This window comes from Augochlora pura, chromosome 10 (genome assembly GCF_028453695.1).
Source record: "Augochlora pura isolate Apur16 chromosome 10, APUR_v2.2.1, whole genome shotgun sequence".
In the NCBI taxonomy this organism is placed as follows: domain Eukaryota; kingdom Metazoa; phylum Arthropoda; class Insecta; order Hymenoptera; family Halictidae; genus Augochlora; species Augochlora pura.
Window position 1 is genome coordinate 29,244,966 of NC_135781.1, and position 22,206 is coordinate 29,267,171.

Here is a 22,206-nt window from a genome sequence, read left to right on the forward strand (position 1 = left end):
CCGGCGAATGTGACTTCGTCAAAGACTGTGATACAATCGTAGTCTCTTGCAAGAGTGAAGTACAACGAACAGTAATTAAGGATAATGTCTCGTTGCGAGGACCGGTGGACGGTTCTCCCTCGATGACGTATAATTTAGGGTAATAGAGAAAGATGCGTGGAACGTGAACGGGAGAGTGTGCGTGAGTGATTCTCGGTACGCGTTCTTAGGCTTAAGGATCTGTAAAGCAAAACTGGAGAGTACAGACTGAACGGACAGGACTCGATGTTGTGCACCGTGAATCGATGTTACGTGTTTTTAGTGTGTAATGTCGCGCAGGATACCGTAGTTATCGGAACCGATTAGGCACCTGACTTGCTCAAACAGAGATCTCGAACTGACCGGGTACCATTGTCGAGCTTATCACTTCGTTGAGGATTTTAATCGGTTCGTACCAGATCGTCCCATAATGAACGCGATTTATTGTGGGATCATGTACAAAGTGCATTGTACTCGCTCAACGTGATCGTACATAGATTATGCGATCGGGAGTACGATTAAAATTAGCATAGAACGATTCCTCGCGCAACGACGCGCAAACGTTGCAGGATAATAAGTTCTCATTAAATGCGTTGCTTCTGAGAAAATCGTGTTCGAATATGCTTATTAGCTGGAAGCAGAAACGGATGATCATGGCCAGACACGTCAGCTAATTTCGATTCATTGCCGTTTGCGCTCGATTTTCTCTAAAACTAAACCTCGAACGAAATATCGGTATTCCATGCTTTGCATTGGCTTTTTGCGCGAAGAATCGCTCTATACTATTTTGAGCCGTGCTCGCGGCCTCGGTTTCTACAAACGTGAAAAATCAAGTCGAATTACTAACGGGCAACGATTAGATTGCGGATCTTCGCACATTTGCAGGATCTGTTTTATAAAACGTGGATATAAGGAGTCTTATGAGAATCGGAATTTACGTAAAAATCCGCAGTCTAGGTACATGTTTCATGGGAGCTCGCGATCGTTGTATTAAAGATAAAAGTTTATTATAAATCTATTATAATATACAACATATAAATATATGAATGTGTATATATAAAAAGGAGCGAGCCAGTTAAAAAACAGCGTATGTATCTAACATAGGCATATGACTATCAGTGTGTGTTGTGCTACAAGAAATACTAATGTTAGTCATTATTTTCGGGCATTTATTCGTCGTTTGTATGTGAAGCACATAAAGATGTCTGGTACATTGAGCGTTCTCCTCAATTAATTGTTCTCCAAGTTGACGCCTTTCCCGGTCCACCTCTCCTTCAGCTCTACCTTGAGTCCCAGATCCCTCAGAGCCATTTTCACGTCGCTCTCGATCTTGGCGCCGTGTTGCTTCAACGCTTCCGTGAGGACGTCCTCTACACCATAGGCAATAAACTCTTGACACTCGTTCTTATTGCGCACGGACATGTTTCGGATCGCCCAAGAGGCTTGCTTCAACACGCTCACGCTCCTCGAATAAGCTTTCATCGAGTCGATGATTACAAGCGGAGCTCCGCAATCGTAAAACACACCGGCGTTTAGGGGACACCTCAGCGTTAATGCGGAAATGCATGCAAGGCCAGCTTGAACCACACACTCAGAGCCCTATAGCACAATCAACGTTTAGAGAACGCTAACTAAGGAAGCCTAGGTCAAGGATCTCTCGCAGGAAGCTGTCACCGCGTTTGCTGACTTACTTTCATTCTGCTGATAGCAGAGACTATCAACGGGCCGCAGCCTGAGCTGATCACGTGGAATTTCACTTCGTCGTTGCCGGCAAGGGCCTTCAGCAGCTTCAAGGCCTGCCAATTTAGCTTCTCCGAGTCTGGATAATCGATCATCACATCTATCACAAACTTCAGACCACCTGCATCCTCTACCTCCTGGCAGAACTCGTTCCTCACGATTAGGGCAGCTAGAGTTATCATCACATCCCCTACTACCTCTTTATCCTTCCTGTATTCTATGTGAAATGCGTTCATTAGAGTAGAGTTTCATTCGAATGTTTCCACTCATTCATTTTCAGAATCATTCATGATTCACACAAATCCAGACAGACCGTTGCTTCAAGGGATACACCTAATGGTGATCATAAAGTAGGTCTACTTATTTTAAATATTTGAATGAATCTGTATGTCTCCACGTAGGTAGACACAGAGAAAGATTGTCTAGACACAATTTGTGATCACCATGAGGTAAGTAAGAACTACGTACTTGACATTAACCCAGTCAGGACATTTAGAGCCCCTTTTGCAATCACAGTCGCATGTTCGTGGGCTTTCCCAAATTCGTGCCTAATATCGTCGTCCAATACCAAGGCTCTGATCACACTACAGGCATCCCGTAACTCAGATCCACTGGCATCCTCTCTCATTAATATCTTTTTAAGTTTAGCAAAGATATCAGCATTAAATATATTTTGTCTATTTAATTCATGTTTTATACAACACTCTCTTATCCAACGCAAAAGGCATTGTAATGTTGGAATGTCTGTATTTCTATCTAAAATGCTGACAGACAAAGCTGTGCATTAGATGAATTATTCCTTGTTGCGGTCATAATTATTAATAGTTTCTTACTGTATCTGCAGAGCTATTCCCTCATCATCCAGCAGGTCTGGATTACCAGTCATTAATGAAGTAATCGTTTTCAATGTAGACCTCATTATTACATTGTTATGGTGGCAGCATTTCAACAGCTTTAGTAATGTTTTGTATGCTCCCTTTTTGCCTGCACACACCCTGCGGGCAATATCTTTATCTAATTCTTTCCTTAATTTCTCTAAGTTATGATGAACATTTTCATATCTTTTATCCGCTATGGCAATATTCAGATGGTTTAAACAGACCGATATTGTCTCATCATCATTGCTGATGATTAAATCTTTAATGATGTTGCTCAAGTCTACACCCTACAAAAATAGAGCCGATAAAAACAACCATGGCACTGGGGTTACTTATATAATATGATCTAGATTATTCAAACACTGACATTCCAACCGCAACTCCAAATGTATAATTACCATGCAGTGACACCATTCTCTATCGATATGAAATTATTATTATAACAGAAATAAATTCAGTTACTACTGCACAATATTAAATAAGCAACAAATTTGTGATAGAAAAACATAAAATGTCCTGAAAGTGTGTACGTTCAGTGTAGCGAATAGCAAAAATACGTGCGTGTTTTTGACAGATGATTCATAACTTGTCAAAATGGAATTTGATGAATGTCAGTGTATCATGTAAAGCGAAGGACGCTAATGATATTGCAGCTAGCAAGCTGCGTAGCTCGAGGTGTTAATAATATGGCGGGAGGCATTAATTTTCATTGATGTTTCATTGAAAAAACCAATGGTAAACAAATTAAAGCACTTACCTGGGCCTCGAATTGTTTTACAGCATCTTCAATAGCTTCTCTGGGAGACATGGAAAACTGCTCGATATTCTCGTTAACGACTTCATCGTAGGTTTCCTGGCTGATTACGAGAACCATGATAACGTTGTTTCTTTGTTCACCGTGTCCTGAATCTCTATATTAGGAAATGAATGCTGTCCCGCAAGATCACGATACGCCTTATCCACGTGAGAACAAAAAGACAAATGTCAACTCGATCGTGTATCATGAGACACCTACCGTACACTTTCGGAATCCTGCTGGGGACAAATCTAGGGACCCCAATCACATGTCCTATAACAAGTAAGTTTCCCGTCTCGATGAAACGTAATCGGTGCTCGATCGCAGCGCCCTCAGCTGCTTGGCCTGGCCTAACCGTGTTTGCTCGTTCTGCGACCGAAAGAAACAATTCTTTGTCATTTATCCTTTAGTCTTTCCAAGTTTTTTTGTCGATTCGCCGGAACCCGAACCTGGAAAGCTCGATGACCCGATGTGCCGAACCGCGAAGGTAGTGTTTTCCATTTTGAATCGGCCCTATGAAACGCGTATTGTCAAGTCTCGTTCCTCACGTCCCCACCGATATCGCTTCCCGACGAGTTTCTTCATCGCGAAATGAACCGATTCTCTCGCGATTGTCCACGGATTTTGTGTTCTCGCTCGTACGTTAATTGCCGGACAACGTTCGCCGGGAAAGTGATCATCTAGTTTTACATTAGTGCTCTAATTATTTACCGGACACGCGTGTTTTAAAGTACGCTTTGCCGTTCGTTGTCGAAGGCGTGCGCTCCACTATTTTGTGTGTATGTACATATATACATAGAACCGCCATGTGATCGACAGGAACTGTCGCGATCCTCGTAAGTGCAATTTTATTGGGGCACGGGATAAAGGTTTGATTTGAATCGCGACACAATGGCGACAGAAATCAGCCGCGGGTACATAATACGTAAGCTGCCCGCGTCACTGTCTTCGGTGTGTGCACCGTTCCCCGTCTTCGTGTGCGTTTTTCTTTATCAGTATTATCATAAAACGTCGTACTGTGAACTGTCTGTGTTTTCTAACTGTACACTATACCTCGTACGATACGTGATTCACAAAACAGTTGGTGCAGTTAGTTCGGCATGGTTGTGCGGTTTACGGGGGTTAGGGTATAGCAAAGAGCTGAATAAGTAAGCTCTTCTTATCTCATAATTTACAAATTACTAACCGCGCGATGTATATGAGGTTCCGTAGTATGACTGTCGTAGAAAATGTAAAATTGGCTAGGACTTCTCATTTATAAAATTTTTGTGTTACAGGAATTTAAGTTGTATCCAAGAAGGTGGTAGTGGATATGAAACGATATGAAATCAATATCAGATTGAGGGAAGAGATACATTTGAATGGATCCACAAGGAAGAAATACAAAAGAGAATGATAAAGATATAATGCATCATATTGTCATACATGACTAGTTATCATTGTGTTCATATCAAGTTACTTTGAATGATTTTACATGTTCGGAGAAGCTGACACCTGAAAGATCATCATTGTTCATCAGTGCATATATCGCTTCACGTGCATATATATATATATATACATATATATAAGAAATACAAATATATATATTTACTGAACAAGATTTTTAAATATAATTCTATGTATACAAGTGAATAGCCTTAAAGAAAAGTTACTGTAAGTTTTTGATAATTGTGGTGACCTATGACATATAACTAAGAGGAGAAATCAAATTTGTTCCAAGAGAGGAAATAGTGACTGCATAGTTTTCTCTGTATTTGGTAAAGACCAGCTTTTGTAAACGATGCTCAAACAGTTGCCAATGCTTCTAAGCACTATACACGGAGTATCTGATGTGAATCTGTTCTGACAGAATTGGTGGCATTAGTGAAGCGAAACACAAATATTTTGAGCCCCCAAAAATAATGCACAACAGTCAGGAGAGATTATGTTCTGTGATTCCAGCATTGTGCAAAGCTATTGGTGTTTGTATACCATGTATGACTGACAAATGAGTTAACAGTAATATATTTTTTCACTGAGAAAGTAATATGTTGATGTAACTATTTCTTCAATAACTTTGGATATCACTCCAGTTTGGGAAGAAAGAATATATTGGTGCTGGTAGTTGTGCGAACAGCAGTAGAACTAAAAGGAATACTTTGTACCGGTTAGTAATTACATGATCGATTAAGATTTTTAATTTAATGAAGAGACAGGTTGTAAAACGATCAATATTTTTTTTTACAGATACCAAAGGTACATTAGAGGAAGTCCTAATGCTGAAAGGAAACTTATCATCGTACTTAGACCCTCACAATGAAGAAGAGTCGTCTTATGTAACCCTCAGCAATGGACCCTACGGTATTTAACAATTTTTCATTATTTTTCCACTGTAACTGCAAGATGCAACTTATATACTGACCCATACAATTAATTTTTTTTAGTATATGTAGCTGATTCAGCCAACACGGAACCCAAGAGTGATCATGACCTTGTAGATGTCTATTTTTTAACCCCTATTCTTTGTAAACACTGTAAGTACCTAATCTTAATATGAAGTATTAATTTTTTACGATACTGTGCGAAGTTCACGATCTCTCATTCCTTTCGTTTTTTCTATCTCGTTTCAGGTGAAGATTATGTTTGGGGCACTGGGAAAGTGGGGGTCAAATGCAAAGGTGAGTTTTTACCTTCAACGATTATTAGTAGTTGTATATTTTAATTATATCACTGCTCGATTATCGTTCGTGTCACACGTAGATCCACGACATCTCGTAATAACTCGATTTACGGGATTATACCGTCTTCCAAGGAAAATTAAATCATAAAACGGGGCTTTAACGACTGTTTACGTTTCCATAATGTGACCCATCGTCCGCTCAATGGAACGCATTCATTTCTTATGTACATATCGTATGCAAAAATCTAACTGTTTTTGTCGGCATCTTAAATGGCGCCGCATAAATCCATTTATATTTTAATTATCGACTCTTCTAGTCATCGTTCTAAATGCAGTTTTTTCAAGATTCATTGATCCCTTCATTAAACTGATCCAAAAGTCAGCTGGGACGTTAAATGGAGTTCTTCAAGCCGATTCATTTTCAAATATTTGAATTTCAAATATCATCGAGATATCGATTAATTTAAATACCTCGAATCAGAAGTGGTTTACCGATAGGGTGGATATCGCGACGGTGCCGCCATCTCGTTGGGGAAATTCGAAATTCTGATAACAGGGTGCATCGTAGTTCATTCGATTAGCATCGAGGGCGACACCGTAGCATAGTAACACATGCAGTCGCGGTGATTTCAAGTAGCGTACTATCGTGTCCCCCTTCACCTTACCTCGCGTTCGTTTCCAGCTCAGCCGGCAGTTTCTTTTCTGAAACTTCACAACCCTCTCCTGTCCCTCTTGCTCCCCACCATCGAGCCTTGCCATCGTACGACCCAGGAGCGTACGCAGTCCCCTCGAACCCGCGGCAAATTTTATTCAATTTCTATCCGAGCGTTTATCCAGGCCCGATCGATCGGTTTTCACTCGACTCAATCGATTTTCTTTTCACCCCCCGTGCCACTTACGCTGTCTTTTTTGCCTCCGTCCTGTGTATCTGAGCCTCATTGCCAGACCAGCAAAGACTTTAAATAATTTATGAACAATCCCTTCGCGTATTCTTTTCCTCACAGCTACCGCAATTAGCATTTCTTTGGCTCTAATCATTTCCTTAGTGGTTAAGGCAAATTCATACTTAACGAATTTTACACTTACTCGAATACTTGAACATTCATTAAACAAAGATTAAATTTGATTATGCTTTAAAAGAACTGAATAGCTGTGTTATATTTAGTAGATCTCGTTTGAAATTTTTACGAGTCTGGCTCGTTGTTACACGTGATGAGGTCGACGACCCCTGCGTCAATTTTGGGTCGTTTTAGCGAAATAGGTATGGGGGTTTTGAAGATCGCTGAAGACCCTTTTCGAGACCTCGTTTATTCGAACGAGGTTGTTTTACAATAAAAGCCGCCGTGACTTTCTCGATCTACAATACCTTTTTTTTTCTGCCGGCTTCACGTTTTATTCGACATTTTTTCAACCCCTATTGTGCCACGGATGTATCGACAAGAAGATTCATTCCAACATTCTGATTTCAATGAAGCCGTGGGATTGTAGAACACGTTTGAGAGATTTTTTCCAGCGGAAATTTATTCCGAGGGGTTGAAGTCAATCCTTAAAGTTGACAGCGCACTCCGCGCGATTGCCACGCCACGGGGAACAGCTATTGAAAAAAGAACAACGCTTGTGTAGTAACTGATCCTATAATTAACGCTTCGTACAAAAATATCCATATAATTCACTTTCGACTCGTGAATTATTCGAATCCCGACCGCGATGTTTTAACAGCGCCTAATTTTTCCTCGGTCGGTCTCCAATCGAGGAATCAATTTGCAACCCCTTTAATTTCGAGCGGGCTAAATCGAGATGCGATCAGAATTAATCGGGTTGCGATCAGAATTCGAAAGACGGCCGTTCTTCGGCGCCGGTGTTCGGCGCACCTGACTGGTTACGACAAGTTTCCACAATTGAACGTTCCATGATAATTTGTGGACCGTGAGCGTGTATGGCCGGATATAGACACGGCTCGTCTAAATACGTGGAAGATACAGAATTAGCGGGCAAGAGAGGTAGGAACCGTTCTGGTATCCACGTGTTCGCCAGATATCGTACACCCGGCAACTGTGCAAACGGAATTACGGTGGAGCCTCGATTATCCGAACATCCGACATCTGAATTCTTTATTACGGCAATATTCCCTCCCCGATAGTTCGCATTCTCTCGCATCGCGTCCGCGCATTCCCTCGCTACTGAGCAAGCATGATTCGCGTTCGTACGCATTTCAAAGGTGACTCTTTTTAATAGATCCTTCACTGCATAGCAAAAAATAACACACAGATTTGATTGTAGAAAGAAGCGGTATTGAAAATATACACGTGTACACGTGTAATACATCCGTGTTACAATTCGCGTACCTCTTTGTACAGCAAATATATTGTACTGTTTTTAATGGCAAAAAGGTACAAAAAAAGATAAAAGTATTAGAACATAAATAAACTACTTCTTTTTACACCAGAATTGGAAGTAAATTAATTAGAGCGTATTCACAGAAATTATTATGGTTCTTCAATTTGTAGTCAACGTTTTATATCAATAATTTCACATAAAATATTTTCGTATAGTTTTATAAAGAAAAGATAGATATTCATAATATATTAACTATCGTATATTACAATGTTCGTCCTATGAACAGCATGTATATCATCCGTGTACAAAGAAGCACACGTATTGTAACAGACAGATTAATTTTCAGTTTTAAACAGATTAAGACGATCCACATCATTTATTCCACAAAAATAGAATCAGCATATTGTAACCAACTACTCTATTATCCTACTCGCGCGTTCCCGATAAATTCGGATAATCGAGGTTCTTCCAGGCTCTCGTTCCGTCGGCCCTCGTAACCATGCAAAGAGACCGACGGTCACGGGCGATTCCCGTCGATTCCTACCGATTTCACGTCGATTGTCGCGATCAACCCTCGCGCGCGACCCTCGTTCCGAGCCCTTCCGCGGGCAGGGGTCGAAGATACGGTTGACGTAACCCGTTCGCGCTTCTCGTAATGCTCGATCACAAGGCCGGTGTAAACGAGGGGCTCCCCCGTCGCTAATCCTTGAGAATCGGCGCACTCGATTACGCGGGACGTCTAACGACGCCGTCAAACTGCACGCCTACGTGACCGTGCCCGCGTCGCCGTCGCGGAATCGATGATTCTCCCGTCGTCGGAGAATAGCAGGAAAAAACAAGGGGAAAATGTTCCGCCTCGCGGCTCCGTATAAAACGGGTTCTCCTTTGTCCCTAAGACACGATCTCTCTCTCTCTCTCTTCTGCTTCGGCCCCCTTGGACCCGCACCCTTCCGTGACCTACCTGCGACCCGACACGTCCTTGCGATTCGACTTCACGGGCCGTCGGTGACTGCTTCGCTTCCAACTTCCTCCTCTCTTTTTTTTTTATATCTGACGGATTGAAGTTCTTTCGCCGAGATGATCGATCTCTGCGGAGTCATCCCTTGTCCCACTTCTTTTTTTTTTCCTTATCTCCTTCGCCGTTCCCTCGCCGCAACAAACAACTTTTTAATTTCTGAGCACCGAACTTCTTCGCGCTACGCCGATCAATTTCGATCCGGATCGGGGCCGCTGTTGCAGACCGAAGCTTCTTCTTTCGTTAAAATAGTCGTCTGTATGGCATTCGTTCTATGGTTGGTTGTCTCCACGTTTTCCTCCTTTTTGCCGCCAGAAGTTCTACCGCTGCGACGAAGTCTGTGGATTTTCTGCTCTTACTTACTCGGATTCGTGGCTCTTTAATTTTTACGGATTGCTGTTTCATCGCTGCGATGAGCAACCTCCATCGGCTTCCGGCTCGGGCTTCACCGTTTTGTTATTTCTAAAGATTGAAGTTCTTCACGCTTGCGGTGACCGACTTCGATCGATTTCAGGAGACTGGACCACTTACTTCGGTCTTTCTCTTTTGCATTTCCGGTCTTCCTTTTTCTTATTTTTGCCGGAATTCGTTTCTGTTTCACTTCGGGATTTTCTTCTTTTTATTCGAACTGGATATTCCGGTTTAGACACGCCTTTTTTTTAGTAAGACCGTAAACTGTTTTATATATTATCGATTAATTTTTGTAAACGAAAATGGCTGCACTTCGAAGTTGAATTTTCGAGATTATTGCTTCTCTTTTCATGTCAAGGGTGTTAAAAATTAGTATTTTTTAATTCTTCTGGTTCGGTCATTGAAGTCTGCTGAATATTTTCAGATTTATTATTATATTTTCAGAGTTATTATGTTAACCAGTTGAGAAAATAAGGTCCAAAGCTGTTGGTGCAATTTTGGAAAAATGTGCATTTTTATTGCAACTTCGAACTTCTGTAATTTCATTATTTTTACGAAATGAATTAAATGACTATGGACATATATTTTCTATGGATTTTGTCAGAGGAAATGACTCTAAAAATCGGTCATTGTGAAGTACTATACCGGAAGTGCTTCTTGAAGAATCGGTAGCTTTCTTCACATCTATGATCAACACAGGGTTGATAAAAAAGGACTCGTTCTCCGTTTCGTAGTTTTTGCGAATGAAGGCACCTCGCGATCAACCCGTGCCGGCCACTGCTCTGATTCGGCCGTCCTCGTATCTTATTTCCGAGTGCCGGGTTTCCCCTTCAACGTCGACGAAATCGTCTCGTTCGTTCCCTCGATTTACAATCTGGCACCGGTCGCAGACCCGCCGTTCTCTTCGATGGGCGATACGATCGCCAGTAGAATGGAGTGTCTATGATCAGCCAGCATATTTAGGTGAAATATACGATTGCGTAAGTGACAGCGGATGGCTCCGTTTGCAACGGGCACGCGTTCCAACTGAAATCTAGCCAAAGCCGGCCGGGGCCCGCGCAATGATTCGATAAGACTCTCTTCGAACGCGATTGAAAAAGGAAGCAGGAGTGAAAGTCTCCGTGGTCGCCGCCGGTATTTATGGCAGTCGTCGTCGTGGAAAAACGTGGCGCTCTCCGACGACGCTGAAAAGAGTGGTCCCCGCGCGCGCGCTCGCTCGCGCTCGCCGGTCCGCGTTCCCGCGAGCTCGGAAAAAGACGGCACTCGTTCGCCGGGGTGATCTCTTCCGCGTCTACTTTTTCGACCGCGGTTTCAAAAGGGAGCGCCTGTCCGCCTCGGTGACGCGGGACAAAGCCGCGGGGCGCACCGCGTCGGAAGCTCTCATTTTCGTGTCTGGACCCCATCCCTCCGCGCCATCGAACCGGGTACTTGGCCCGGAACCTGGCCAACACTATTTTAACGTTGCTCGTAGGTTCAAGGCCATAGTGTAGCCGGTCCTCGTGTTACCGTCGACGACCGATGCTCCGCAGTGCCGTCGAGATTAAAAGTACGTAGTCCCGTTGCAAGATATCGCTAAAACGGCGGCCAACACTATTTTAGCGTTGCTCCTAAGTTCAAGGTTACAATGTAGTAGATCATTAAATTCCTCGCGACTTCAGCTACAGCATCGCCAAGTTAAAAGTATGCAGCGCTGCGTAAGGTATCGCTAAAACTGTAACCAACACCATTGTAACGTTGCTCCCAGGTTCAAGGCTGTAATGCGCCGGGTCGTGAAGTTATACTTCGTTAAAAATTGAGCTCTGCGAGGTCGAAAGTATGTAGCATCGTTTAGAAGTATTATTAAAACTGAGGTCAATATTATGGTAAAGTTGATCCTAGGACATACAGTGCAGCAGGTCGTTAAATTTCTCTTCGCTCAAACTACCACATTGTAATGCCGAAAGTGCTTAATTGGTACGGAAGGTGTTGCATAAGAAAAATGTATTTTTCGGGAGCCACGCGCGCCGCAATTTTTGCACGAAGGGGTATGATTAATTCGGGACAAAAATGCAGTCTGACTTTCGGCCAGGTTTCCGCGGTAGATACACCACTGTGCGCCGGTTGCGATTGATGTAGAAACAGCTGATCGCAATTTGGCAGAGACCGCGCCGCGCGAACGTGATCCTCGTTCACCGAGAAATTTCTCCCGCGGGATTAGCCACGGAACGGAAAATATCATTCGATCCGGCTAAATTCATCCAGAAATTGATATTCCTTGGCATCCGCGGCAAACAAGACGTGCTCTCTTTTCTCCATTAACGATGGCATTCGGGATGGTTTCCGCTCCCCAAACCAGTCCGAGTTCTCGTAAGCGCGAATTGATTTCTCGATTCCCCGATCGGGAAAACAATCCTTCGGACTTCGAGTTCTCCTGCTAGTATTTTCGACTTTGTTGCATTGTCTGGTTCTTCGACGAAAATGCTCTTGGCAGGGTCCGGCAGAATTACACAAACGGACAATTTTCCAAGTAATTGGTGTCCTAACAAAGTCTGCGATATTTCATCATTCGATTATTCACGTGTAATGAAAATAATTCTATTTGAGGGAGGAAGTTGTGGCGAAGACGATCTCAAGGTTTTATCTTCGAAAATCTTGCAAAGACAAGTGTTTCCTTTTGATTAGGATGGAATCGAATAGTTTCCTTTGGGGGAGGCTTTATTCTGTAGCTAATCGAGGAGAGAAGCACCCAACTCTGTTTTTAACCCCTTGCATTATAATAACGAGTCAGACTCGCAGCGAAGATTTTATGCAAGCTCTATTAAATATGAATTTTATTAATCTCTTCCACGTCGAAGTAAAAATAAATTCTTCTGTCATTAAAGTATATAAACGAAGGTAAATAAAGACAGTAAACAAAAATTGTCTGGTCCTATTAGGAAAATTATTAAGTACGAACAAGTGCTAATCGTCACAGCATGAAAGGAGCGATAGTGCAAGGTGTTAATTACTTGAGCTCGTCATCGCGTACAATTTTGCCATAGTCCAGCTATCTTCCTTCGAGCCTCGGTCGTCGCGCGTCTCCCAGGCATTCGCCGTCCTAGAAGATCAGCGAAGCGATCGTCTAGATCCAAGTTCCGGAGGCGTTAAAATAATTCGCGCGTCAGCTGCGATTCGCGCGGCTCGGTTAGGCGTAGGTATCGCGACTTTCTTTGCCCATCGATCGTCTGTAAAATTAACCTCGTGCGTCATTGGTAATCGTCGCTTTCGAAATTCATCGCCGTTAGGACCGTTGCCGGTGGGTTTCAGGTGTGCAGCCGGGGCAGAGGCAGCAGACGGGGTCTCCTCCTCCTACCTACCTGCCCGACGACGGGAACCCGAGTTTTACGATTTCGTTGGTTGTCGTTCGGTTCGTGCCTCTCCTTTAAAAGGTAGAAAATTACACTAATTTCCGTAAAGGGGAATTGCGTACGGGGGGAAAGCCGGGGGTACCATCTGTCGGCGGGTGTTGCATCGGTACGACACGTCGCGCAACGACGTGTCCTAGCTGGTCGCCGCCCGACGACAAGATCGTTGTCGCGTCGACCGATTTCGCTCGACGCATCGCAGCCGCGTACAGCTGATCGTTGCACATTATTTACGATCGAGCCGGACAGATTTCAAGATGTCGTCGTCGACGTCGAACTTCCTCCTTCTATGGAAAATTTTTACGTGAAATATACGAGTTGATTAAGAAGTGATTATTATGATTATTTATAGCGATTTTTTTAATTTATTTCACTAGTATTTTTAACAGTTTGATATATATATAGATTACGATTTGAGATGGACAAAATTTTCAAAAATGTGACTGCGTCGCTATAATTCTAATCCACTCATATTATAGCAGAAAATACGCGGAAGAGTAGACGCGATGCGGTAATACACATATATAAAGATCGAACGATCTTGGCAAATTTGACCACCTTTTCTGCCAATTACGACAAAACGACAATTTATTTGATCGATACATTGCAGCGGCGCGAAATACTTTCGACTGCGTTCTGGAAGCAACGCAAGGGAATTCTGCCCACTCTTCTTCCCATTCCTTGTCTAATACACGGCTCTTATAGTTCGGCCTCCATTTGTTCAATAAAATAGGCCTCTCTTGCACTTCAGGAATCAATAACCCCGCGAAATTATTCATTTCTTTCGCAGAGGCGTCGCGCGACGCGACAAGAAACAAACTGGCTTGAATTTCGAGCGAGGCGATCGAAAAAATACGATATCGTCGGATCGCGCGCATCAACCGTAAGATGTGTTTCGTTTGTTTCCGGCCGTGTCGTTCGGTCGGTTGGACGACAACGGTTTCGCCGTAGCGCGAGATCCAGCTCGGACGTAGCGCGAGCCGATAAGCATAAAGGAGAGTGACGCCTAAGTGCGGCTGAACGGTGCGTTTCACCTCTCCCGGGCCGAGACCAAACGGGAGAAAACGATGAGGCACCGAGTTGTTTCGAAGGACAATCGAACGGGGTCAAAAGTCCTCCTGTTGCTACGTGAAACGAACGAAGCCATGGAAACGAGCTCGTCGCGCAAGCGCCTCGCCCTTCCGCCGCTTTCCCCCCTTTTTTCCTCGATTTCCGGCTTCACCGGCTCTCTCTCCCTCTCTCTTTCACTCTCCCTCCCTCTTTCTCTCTCTCTCTCTCTCTCTCTCTTTCTCTCGTTCGCTTCTGTCGCCGTCGCTCTCGTTGCGGCAGATGCACGAGTTTTTTCACTTTTCAGCCCGGCCGACACGCCGCGCCGCGCCGCGCCGCGATATGCCGCCGCGGCGGAGCACAGCCGAAATCCTCCGGAACGAGAGGAGGGAACGTTCGTTTCCGGCGCTGTGCCGCTTCCGGAAACCCTCGATCGCGCGCGGATTTACGTCGCCGCCGTTTTATGGCTCGTTAACCTCGAAGGTGCTTCGACCTTTCCCTCCACCGGGAGTCCGATTTGTATTCGATTCGTCTCCGGAGAACGCCCTGCACATTCTTATCGTCCAGGGAGCATTAACTTCCGTAATTCCCGGCGGCGCAACCTCGCGCCGTGTCGCGCCTTGCTGCGCGTTTTCCACGTCGCCTCCTCGTTCCTAATCGCTGGACGTGTATCGTCCCTCTCCTCGCGCCGTCCGGTTTTTTTTCCGCTCGAAACGGTTTCGCTTTAAAGGGAACGATCATTTTTTCCCCCGTTCGCGAGGCTTTTCTTCGAGTCGTTTCTACGCAAGTCGCCGCGGGGCCCGACGGCGTTGATCCGCTTCCTCTGACCTTAATTGAATGATTTCGATCCGAACGACCTCGACACCCCTCTCGCCCGTCCCAATTTACACCGGCCCATCCGTATGCACTTTGACCATCAAACGGGAAGCCTCTCGCAGCCGTTGAAGTCACGATAGGGACGCGTCGCCGGGCTCACCCTCTCGTGTGCAGGCAACATTTAACAATCTTTTAATCGATAATCCTGTTTACTCGAAATTCATCGACTTTTACTTAGCGTCGCTTCTTCGGCGCGATGTTGTTCGCTCGGGTCTCTCTCGCCGGGCGTCGTTCCGCGGGGATCCCTGTATTTTTCAGAAATAAATCGTCGCGGGTACGTTTACAGAGTGCTGGGCTGTATGCGTTTAGAACGACGAGGAAGTGCTATTTAAAGCACTGAGAAGACTGAAACCGTTTAATTCTAGAACGTGCAATTTCTATAAAAAATAGACCGAAGTGAAAATTGTCAGAATTATTTGTAGTAAGAGGTAAGTTTTAAGATGCAGTCTACATATACCAAAGTTTTAAAAAGACGAGCGAAATAAATGATAAAGTCACTGCAAATTGACTGAACTCTAAATTAGCTTAAAAATACATTTTGTCAGTGAATTGTATACATGCTAGAAAGTAATTGTAGATCTCGTTTCTGACAATAAGGAAAATGTGTCTTGCGCCACGATGATGCTAACCCGGAAAACGCTTGTAGGAAATCGAGAGTACATATTATTTTCCATTACATCGGTATAAATTGCGTCCTACGCGTGCAGGAAATCCCACCTCGTGATTCTGTTTCTACCGAAGGATCGCGAGACTCTGCGTCTTCCCGGGATCCTAAGGCCGTCGTCCAGGGGTCGTGCAACTCGGAAGCGAATATTTCTGCGCGGGGGTGAAAGCCGGTCGAAGTAACGCGCGTAACCCGGCGACGCATAACAACTCCTTCCGTGTGTATAGTGGCGTGCTTCGACTCGTTCTTCTCGAGCGCGCGCCTACGTATGCCTACTTTTGTACGCGAGCTCTTCATATCAGGTCGGTCGATTAAACTAAAATTAACCCGTCCACCTCGAGCAAAGCGAGCGAGCGAGCGAGCGAATCGACGCGGCGCGCAGGCGAACGCGTTCCCTCTTTCGGGCCGGCATCGAGCCACGCTCGTGCCAACATTTCACTGTCTTGTCGCGCTTCTTTTTTTTTCTTCCGCTCCTGCCCTCGCGGCCACCTTGAATTTCAGCCTCGCATTTTCTTAATGCACCGGGGTCCCCCCTTCTCTTCTTCTGCCCTCCCCTGCGCTCTTCGTTTGTTTCCACGGACAGGGATACCTCTCCGAGGGGGCGCGCTCCCTAAATAATTCCTCGCGTGGACCTCTTCAACCGTGCAACGCGTTAGGCAGCGAATTTCTTCTTCATATTCCTCGTCCTCGTCTTCTTATTCTTCTTCCCAGAAATATTTCTGTTTCGCCTTTGAGAGACATCGATTTTCTCCGCGTTCCTCTTCAATGGAAAGGTGTGTGGGCAGGTCAGGTGCGATCGTTTGAATGGATCGAGAGGACGTGGGTGGTTCGGTAATAAAATGACTCTTTAGTTACACTGCTAGAATGAATCTTTATTGATTCGTACGGCGAATCGTTTACCACGCGGGCTACTTTAGATCGAGCCGGTCACGTCGATACGTAATTTGGATGACGGAGAATTTTGATGTCGGAGGATCGAGTGATTCATATTATTTAACAGATCGAGCGACGCCCATTTTCAAGTAGGCTTTGAAATTTATTTTCTCTATATTAAACAAAGTAAATGTAAAAGTACGATTTTCAAAATACAAGAATAATGTTTTCCGTAGTTAAATCTTAACTTTTTAATTTCGTTAATTAAACGCCTTTGATATAAGAATTTTAAGAGCCAATTTCGGTATTAACCCTTCAACAATCCACCTCAATTTTTCGGCATAAGTAACATTGTTAGATTGTGACTTGAAATAAAATCTTAACAATCATAAAATCATTCTTTTCGAAATGTAAGAAAAGAACATAGAATCGATACAGAATAAAGAAGAATATTTTTTGTCTCTTCATAAAGTACGAATTTGGTTTATAAAAACCTCAATGTTTTAATATCTATATTTTAGTATTTTGTATTTATTTAGTATTTAGTATCTATTGAGTATTGATTAAATTAAATTGTATATGCAGAATAATGTCAAGAGAGGTTAAAATTGCTCGAAATAAGGGAAAAAAACCACATGGAATCGTTTTAGGTTTTTGTGTCAGAATGCCCATTGATTTTTCTCGTTCGATTCGCCAATTTCTTTCTCTCGAGTTCAAGGTGTCAACCTCCCGTGGTTGTTAACCCTGCGCGTCGTAAAGACGTCTCGAAGACGTTTCCAGCGTCTCGGTTCTCCCGCTTCCCTCGGCGCCAGGAATTTCGTAGCCTGCGTTCCGGGGAAAGGAGCGGCCGATCATTTTTCCACGATTCGATCGCGGCTACTCAGCTCTCTCGGCCTCGTGGCTCTTTCGCCCGCGGAACTTTTACTCGACGCCAGCCGCGAAAATCGTTGTCCTTCTTCCACCTCTCCCCGCGACCCGATATCCCCCATCCTTGTTTTCTGCTCTCCATTGAAAATACCGATTTCCGTGCCGTATTTGCGTCTGGTTGTTTGCACTAGTCTGCGCGTATCGATCGAAGACGATGAAGCGATTAATCTGCCGCTGACTTATCCATTTGTTTCGTATCTCCTCGTATCGCGTCGCTGTTCCGTCTCGCAAATGCCCGCGCACACATAACAGCGATACAAACGGCCGAGCATTAACCCTTTCCACTTAAAAACATTTTATCTGCAAATCCAGCCGAGTTTTTCCGATCTATTTTCGTTTCTGTGCGAGCTGTATTGCATTCTATTGTGCATTTTATCGTGAAATATTCAGGAAACGAGTAAACCCGATAGTGCGATGAAATTGGAAAATTAATGTCGCACGGAAAAAGCGAGTTGCAGCGAACGTTCGATTTTGGTGTACGCTTTCGGCATTGTCGGGAGGCGTGGAAGAGTATAACGCGGCACCAGGCACGCGTTCAGGTATTCGCGTTATGCGCGTCGTGTGAGAAAGTTCGGCGATCGCGCGTGAATTCAAATCGATGGTAGAAACACGTCGCCTCGTCGCTTTTAATAAACCAGACCCGCGGCCGGCGCATAAGTTTCGATTAAGTCGCTCGAGTACGCACGCGTACTTCCACCCGGGTTCTTCTTCTTCCTCGTCTTCTTCGTCCACGTTTCGTTCTCTTCTCTTCCCCAGTCCCTCCCGCGACCGCGGGCTCTCTCGCTCTTTTCTCATTCATCATCCTTTTGTTCCTATTTCTGATACATTGCCAACGATCTTGGCGCATAACCGATTTATAATGCATACATATTTATGAGGAGAATATTTGTGTAGTCAGGAACCGGCGAGAGTTATTCAGGCAGTGTTCCAGTGATTCGCGGAAGTCTGCTGGATAAAACTAGAACCCCCTATCTCGCGTTCCGCATCTTTTTTGCTCGTCCAGACCGGTGAATTCTCCGCCCGGGGAAATCCGCGCGTTATTTCCTCCCCCCCGTAGCCGCGCGCGCGCGCTCTCCCGCGACTAGGCTCGGCTCTCGCCGGCTCGCGGAAATTAATGTATTTAAATTGGCCGCGATAAACAAAATCGCCGGACCGACCAGCGCCGTTCGCCGATTTCTACGGCGATACCTCGATCGACGCGGAAAATCGACCGACGCCGCCGCCGACCGGTCGTTTCGTTCGGGATCACGGCCGCAGGTTTAAGTCGTCAGCTCGGCCGATTTCGAGTTTAATTCAAAATTATAGTACCGCGGTGGTGTTCGCTATTTTTATCTGTTGCATATGAAATCGGGCTGCGGTTAGTAACTTTTATCGCGGGAATATCTGGAATCGAAGCCGACTGTATTTGTTCTAATCTACGCGCAGGATAAGGGTCCCCCGATCGCCGAGGCTGTTCGGAATACTTTCATTTGTTTTAACGACGATCGCGATAACGCGGCGAAGAATTATAGACAAGAAAATTTGAATATCGCACTCGATATTATGGTAATAGAATAGGCGCTGTTACAGCGATTTCAAGTTTTTCGTAGCGCGGGTTCTGAAGCAATTTCGTTCTGTAATTTCTGCCTTTGAAATTGCTGAGAGCAGTGGAACCGGATACTGTGACCAATTGCTGCGCCTTTGGTATGCTCTCGGGCAGAACTGGCTTCATTTTTATCAAATGTCTATCTGTTTATAAAAATATCTTTTCGATTCTAAAATCAGTTTAACGCTATTGAAATTCCTGAATTAATTCTCAACTCGTAGTCACCGCCAGCCAAGATCGAGCAGCTCATAATTTCCGAAAAAACAGGGTCACGTTGCGCGGTACCACCGCTCGCAAACTTATCTGAAAGCCAGCCCAGAGCCGGCTCAATTAGCCGTACAATTAATTAATTCTGCGCGACCGTGCCCGCCTAAGATCTTTGCTCGCAATAGACCCGTCTCCGCTCAAACGAATCGTCGCATTATCCCGCGGGGATAACACAGAGGCTTTCCCCGTTCCGTACGAGGCATGTTCCACTGTCTTCCATGATTATATGGAAACCTAAGGGTATTCCGATGCTTGAATTTTCAAGTGATCGCGATTCGAAGCGAATCGAAAAATCGGTTTTCCATCAAACTTTAATTCTCGACTACATCGAACAATAACATCAATAGTATTTATTCGTGCAACAAGATAAACCTTTTGTTGTACAATACAACAATGCAGTAAAATTTAAACAGAGCACAAACGAGGAAAAAGAGAAAAGGAATGATTAACCCTTTGCACTCGAAGTCATTTTAAGCTTAGATCCAAAATTGCTATTTTGATCAGCTGTAGTATAGTACTTAGTATAATTGATGCATGTGAAATTGAGTCTTGTGACTCGTAAACGTAAAACTATCACGCCTTTAACAAAAGTGTCTTTAATAATGTCAACATTATTTTGTTAATTATATAACAATCTCCATTGGCGCTTCAGAGGCGCCACTCGAGTGCAAAGGGTTAAGCGAACGATGTAGATGTGATATGGGATAAATAAAGTAAAATAATGGAAATCCAGATATCTGAAGATAAGTGAAAAGCATTAGGCATGGCGTGCGACACGTGAAACTGAATTTTTAAAAGTATTCACCGAGTCGGAAAGGAAATCTACACAAGCTCTATAGCAATCGATAATTGAATAAACCGAATACTCGAAAAATGACCGATAAAGATACTAATTAAATGTTGAGCTATGAAAAATTCCATTCGGACAATTTCTTTCACAGTATTCTACTTAACCCTTTGCGGTCACATGTCTGTTCTCAGTCAGCAAAGCTAGTTATTTATATTTTCATTTTTACATAAAATTAAAATATATTACCGTGTTGCATATATCTAAACTTTAGAAAAGAATTAATAAATTTGTCCGACTTTATCTTCGCATATTATATATTACTGTTCGTTCAACGAAAGCTAACTCCGACTAGCACGATACCTATGTATAAACTTAATACGATTGCAAAGGGTTAACCGAACATTTTAATCTTTTCGCCCTTCCGGCTCGACTAAAATTCCGTGTCATTTGTCCGAGCCATTTGTCGTTCTTGTCTTTGTCGTTCTTGTCTTTGTCATTCTTATCTTTGTCATTCTTATCTTTGTCATTCTTGTTTTCGTCATTTTCGCACACCTCTAACGGAAGTCTCTGTACAGGGTGCAGAACAGTATACTGCGCGCGAGACACGGCCGGTGTGGCTCCAGGAAAAGGTGAAATCGGCGGACGGTCACCGCGACGGTTTTCTCGGCAGGAATCGCGTGTCGTTTCGCGAACGCGTTTCCCCCGTTCCGATTAGGCTAGGCGGCTGCATTTCGGGGAATGTTATACACAGCCGGGATGCACGCAATGGAGCTGCATTGATTCGCAGATATAGAGGCCCCCCAGGCTCAGGGCGGAGGTCATGGGTAATGGAGTGCACCGTCACGTTGCTATGGGAAATTCGGGATTCCCGGGGTAAAGGATGGAGCCGACGCGAGGAGAATAGGACGGGCCAACGACGTAGTCGATCGAGGGCCTGCGATCGCGCGGCTCGCCGATCATTTTCATTCAATTAGAACCTGTGCGCGCGTCTCCGCTGGAAAAAAAGAGACACGCGTGTCTCGCGCCGTTTTTCCCGGGCGAGCTTCCTCCACGGGGATCCTGTGTCTCGCTCGATCAAGGACCGAACAGGAGCATCGCGCGCTTTGTCCTTCGATTTGTCAATCCGCTGCGCTCGTAGCTTCAATTAACAATGAATCTACCGCGATGGTTATCTTGTTCGGTTTCACATTCTTCAGTTTATGATTTTTGACGCTGTAAAGACACTTTTACAAAAAACGAGAGGATCAATTTTTAAATCTTGGCCAACATTATAATAAAAATGGTAGAATTTTTATTTTATTTTATTTTATTTTAATGAAATTAATTTCAGGGCTCAGTGAGCTCGTTGTTAACACTGAGCTTGTCATGTCGGTTAATTTGATTGGTTTCCTTTTTTTTAATTAATAAATTCGTACACGAGGAAGACGATTTACACTCTTTAAATGGCAGCCTTTACTTCAACCTTCATATGTCGATAATCAAACTGCGAATTTTTATGGAAAATGAAAATTTTTCGAGACGATTGTAAAAAACAGAAAATAAATAAAAATCAATTGTTTCTTTTGGAAATAGTTTAACAATATTATTAAATTTTGTCTTGTGCCTTTGTAATTTTATATTTCGGCTACTCATTTCGACTATAAATTTTACCATAAATAAATAATAGAATTAGAATTCGCAGAAAATGTCCGCATTTTGAGGACCGTCTTTCAAATATTTGTCAATTAAGGGGCTAAAATTGTTGAGTTTATGAAAACTGTTTTACAGAAGGTGATCGAACAGATATCATAATTCAAGCATATACCGCGAGCAAATTGATGGAACGTTTAAATAAATTCAGTCCCGTCGTTCTTACAGAACGACACGCGTCAGTCACTTTCAGTGCTCTGTAGGTTTAATGCTAACTCCGCGGTATTATCCTTATTTAGCTCGCAAGGGAA

General features: G+C 43.9%; 2 protein-coding genes across 2 annotated transcripts; one reads left to right on the forward strand and one right to left on the reverse strand.

Moving 5' to 3' along the window:
• Window positions 1–963: 963 nt before the first annotated feature.
• LOC144476404 (armadillo repeat-containing protein 6 homolog) lies at window positions 964–4,021 on the reverse strand. The gene is made up of 7 exons (XM_078193303.1): window positions 3,882–4,021; window positions 3,652–3,801; window positions 3,394–3,566; window positions 2,592–2,923; window positions 2,227–2,522; window positions 1,710–1,975; window positions 964–1,617 (listed from the first exon to the last, which is right to left on the reverse strand). Exons 3-7 carry the CDS (start codon window positions 3,508–3,510, stop codon window positions 1,249–1,251), a joined length of 1,380 nt encoding a protein of 459 aa, XP_078049429.1. The 5' UTR covers window positions 3,511–3,566; window positions 3,652–3,801; window positions 3,882–4,021; the 3' UTR covers window positions 964–1,248.
• A 117-nt stretch (window positions 4,022–4,138) lies between these two features.
• Window positions 4,139–21,741, forward strand: LOC144476405 (uncharacterized). Its single transcript, XM_078193304.1, has 6 exons — window positions 4,139–4,268; window positions 4,710–5,578; window positions 5,659–5,772; window positions 5,856–5,945; window positions 6,042–6,089; window positions 20,842–21,741. Exons 3-6 carry the CDS (start codon window positions 5,688–5,690, stop codon window positions 20,979–20,981), a joined length of 363 nt encoding a protein of 120 aa, XP_078049430.1. The 5' UTR covers window positions 4,139–4,268; window positions 4,710–5,578; window positions 5,659–5,687; the 3' UTR covers window positions 20,982–21,741.
• Window positions 21,742–22,206: the final 465 nt, after the last annotated feature.

Bases quoted from the DNA above. Each gene is read 5' to 3' on its own strand.
- LOC144476405 (XM_078193304.1), top strand. From the start codon at position 5,688: ATGCTGAAAGGAAACTTATCATCGTACTTAGACCCTCACAATGAAGAA. The intron at 5,773-5,855 runs GTATTTAACAAT...AATTTTTTTTAG, and splicing joins CCTCAGCAATGGACCCTACG to TATATGTAGCTGATTCAGCC. The intron at 5,946-6,041 runs GTAAGTACCTAA...ATCTCGTTTCAG, and splicing joins CCCTATTCTTTGTAAACACT to GTGAAGATTATGTTTGGGGC.
- LOC144476404 (XM_078193303.1), bottom strand. From the start codon at position 3,510: ATGGTTCTCGTAATCAGCCAGGAAACCTACGATGAAGTCGTTAACGAG. The intron at 1,976-2,226 runs GTACGTAGTTCT...CATTTCACATAG, and splicing joins CCTGACTGGGTTAATGTCAA to AATACAGGAAGGATAAAGAG. The intron at 1,618-1,709 runs GTAAGTCAGCAA...ATTGTGCTATAG, and splicing joins CTGCTATCAGCAGAATGAAA to GGCTCTGAGTGTGTGGTTCA.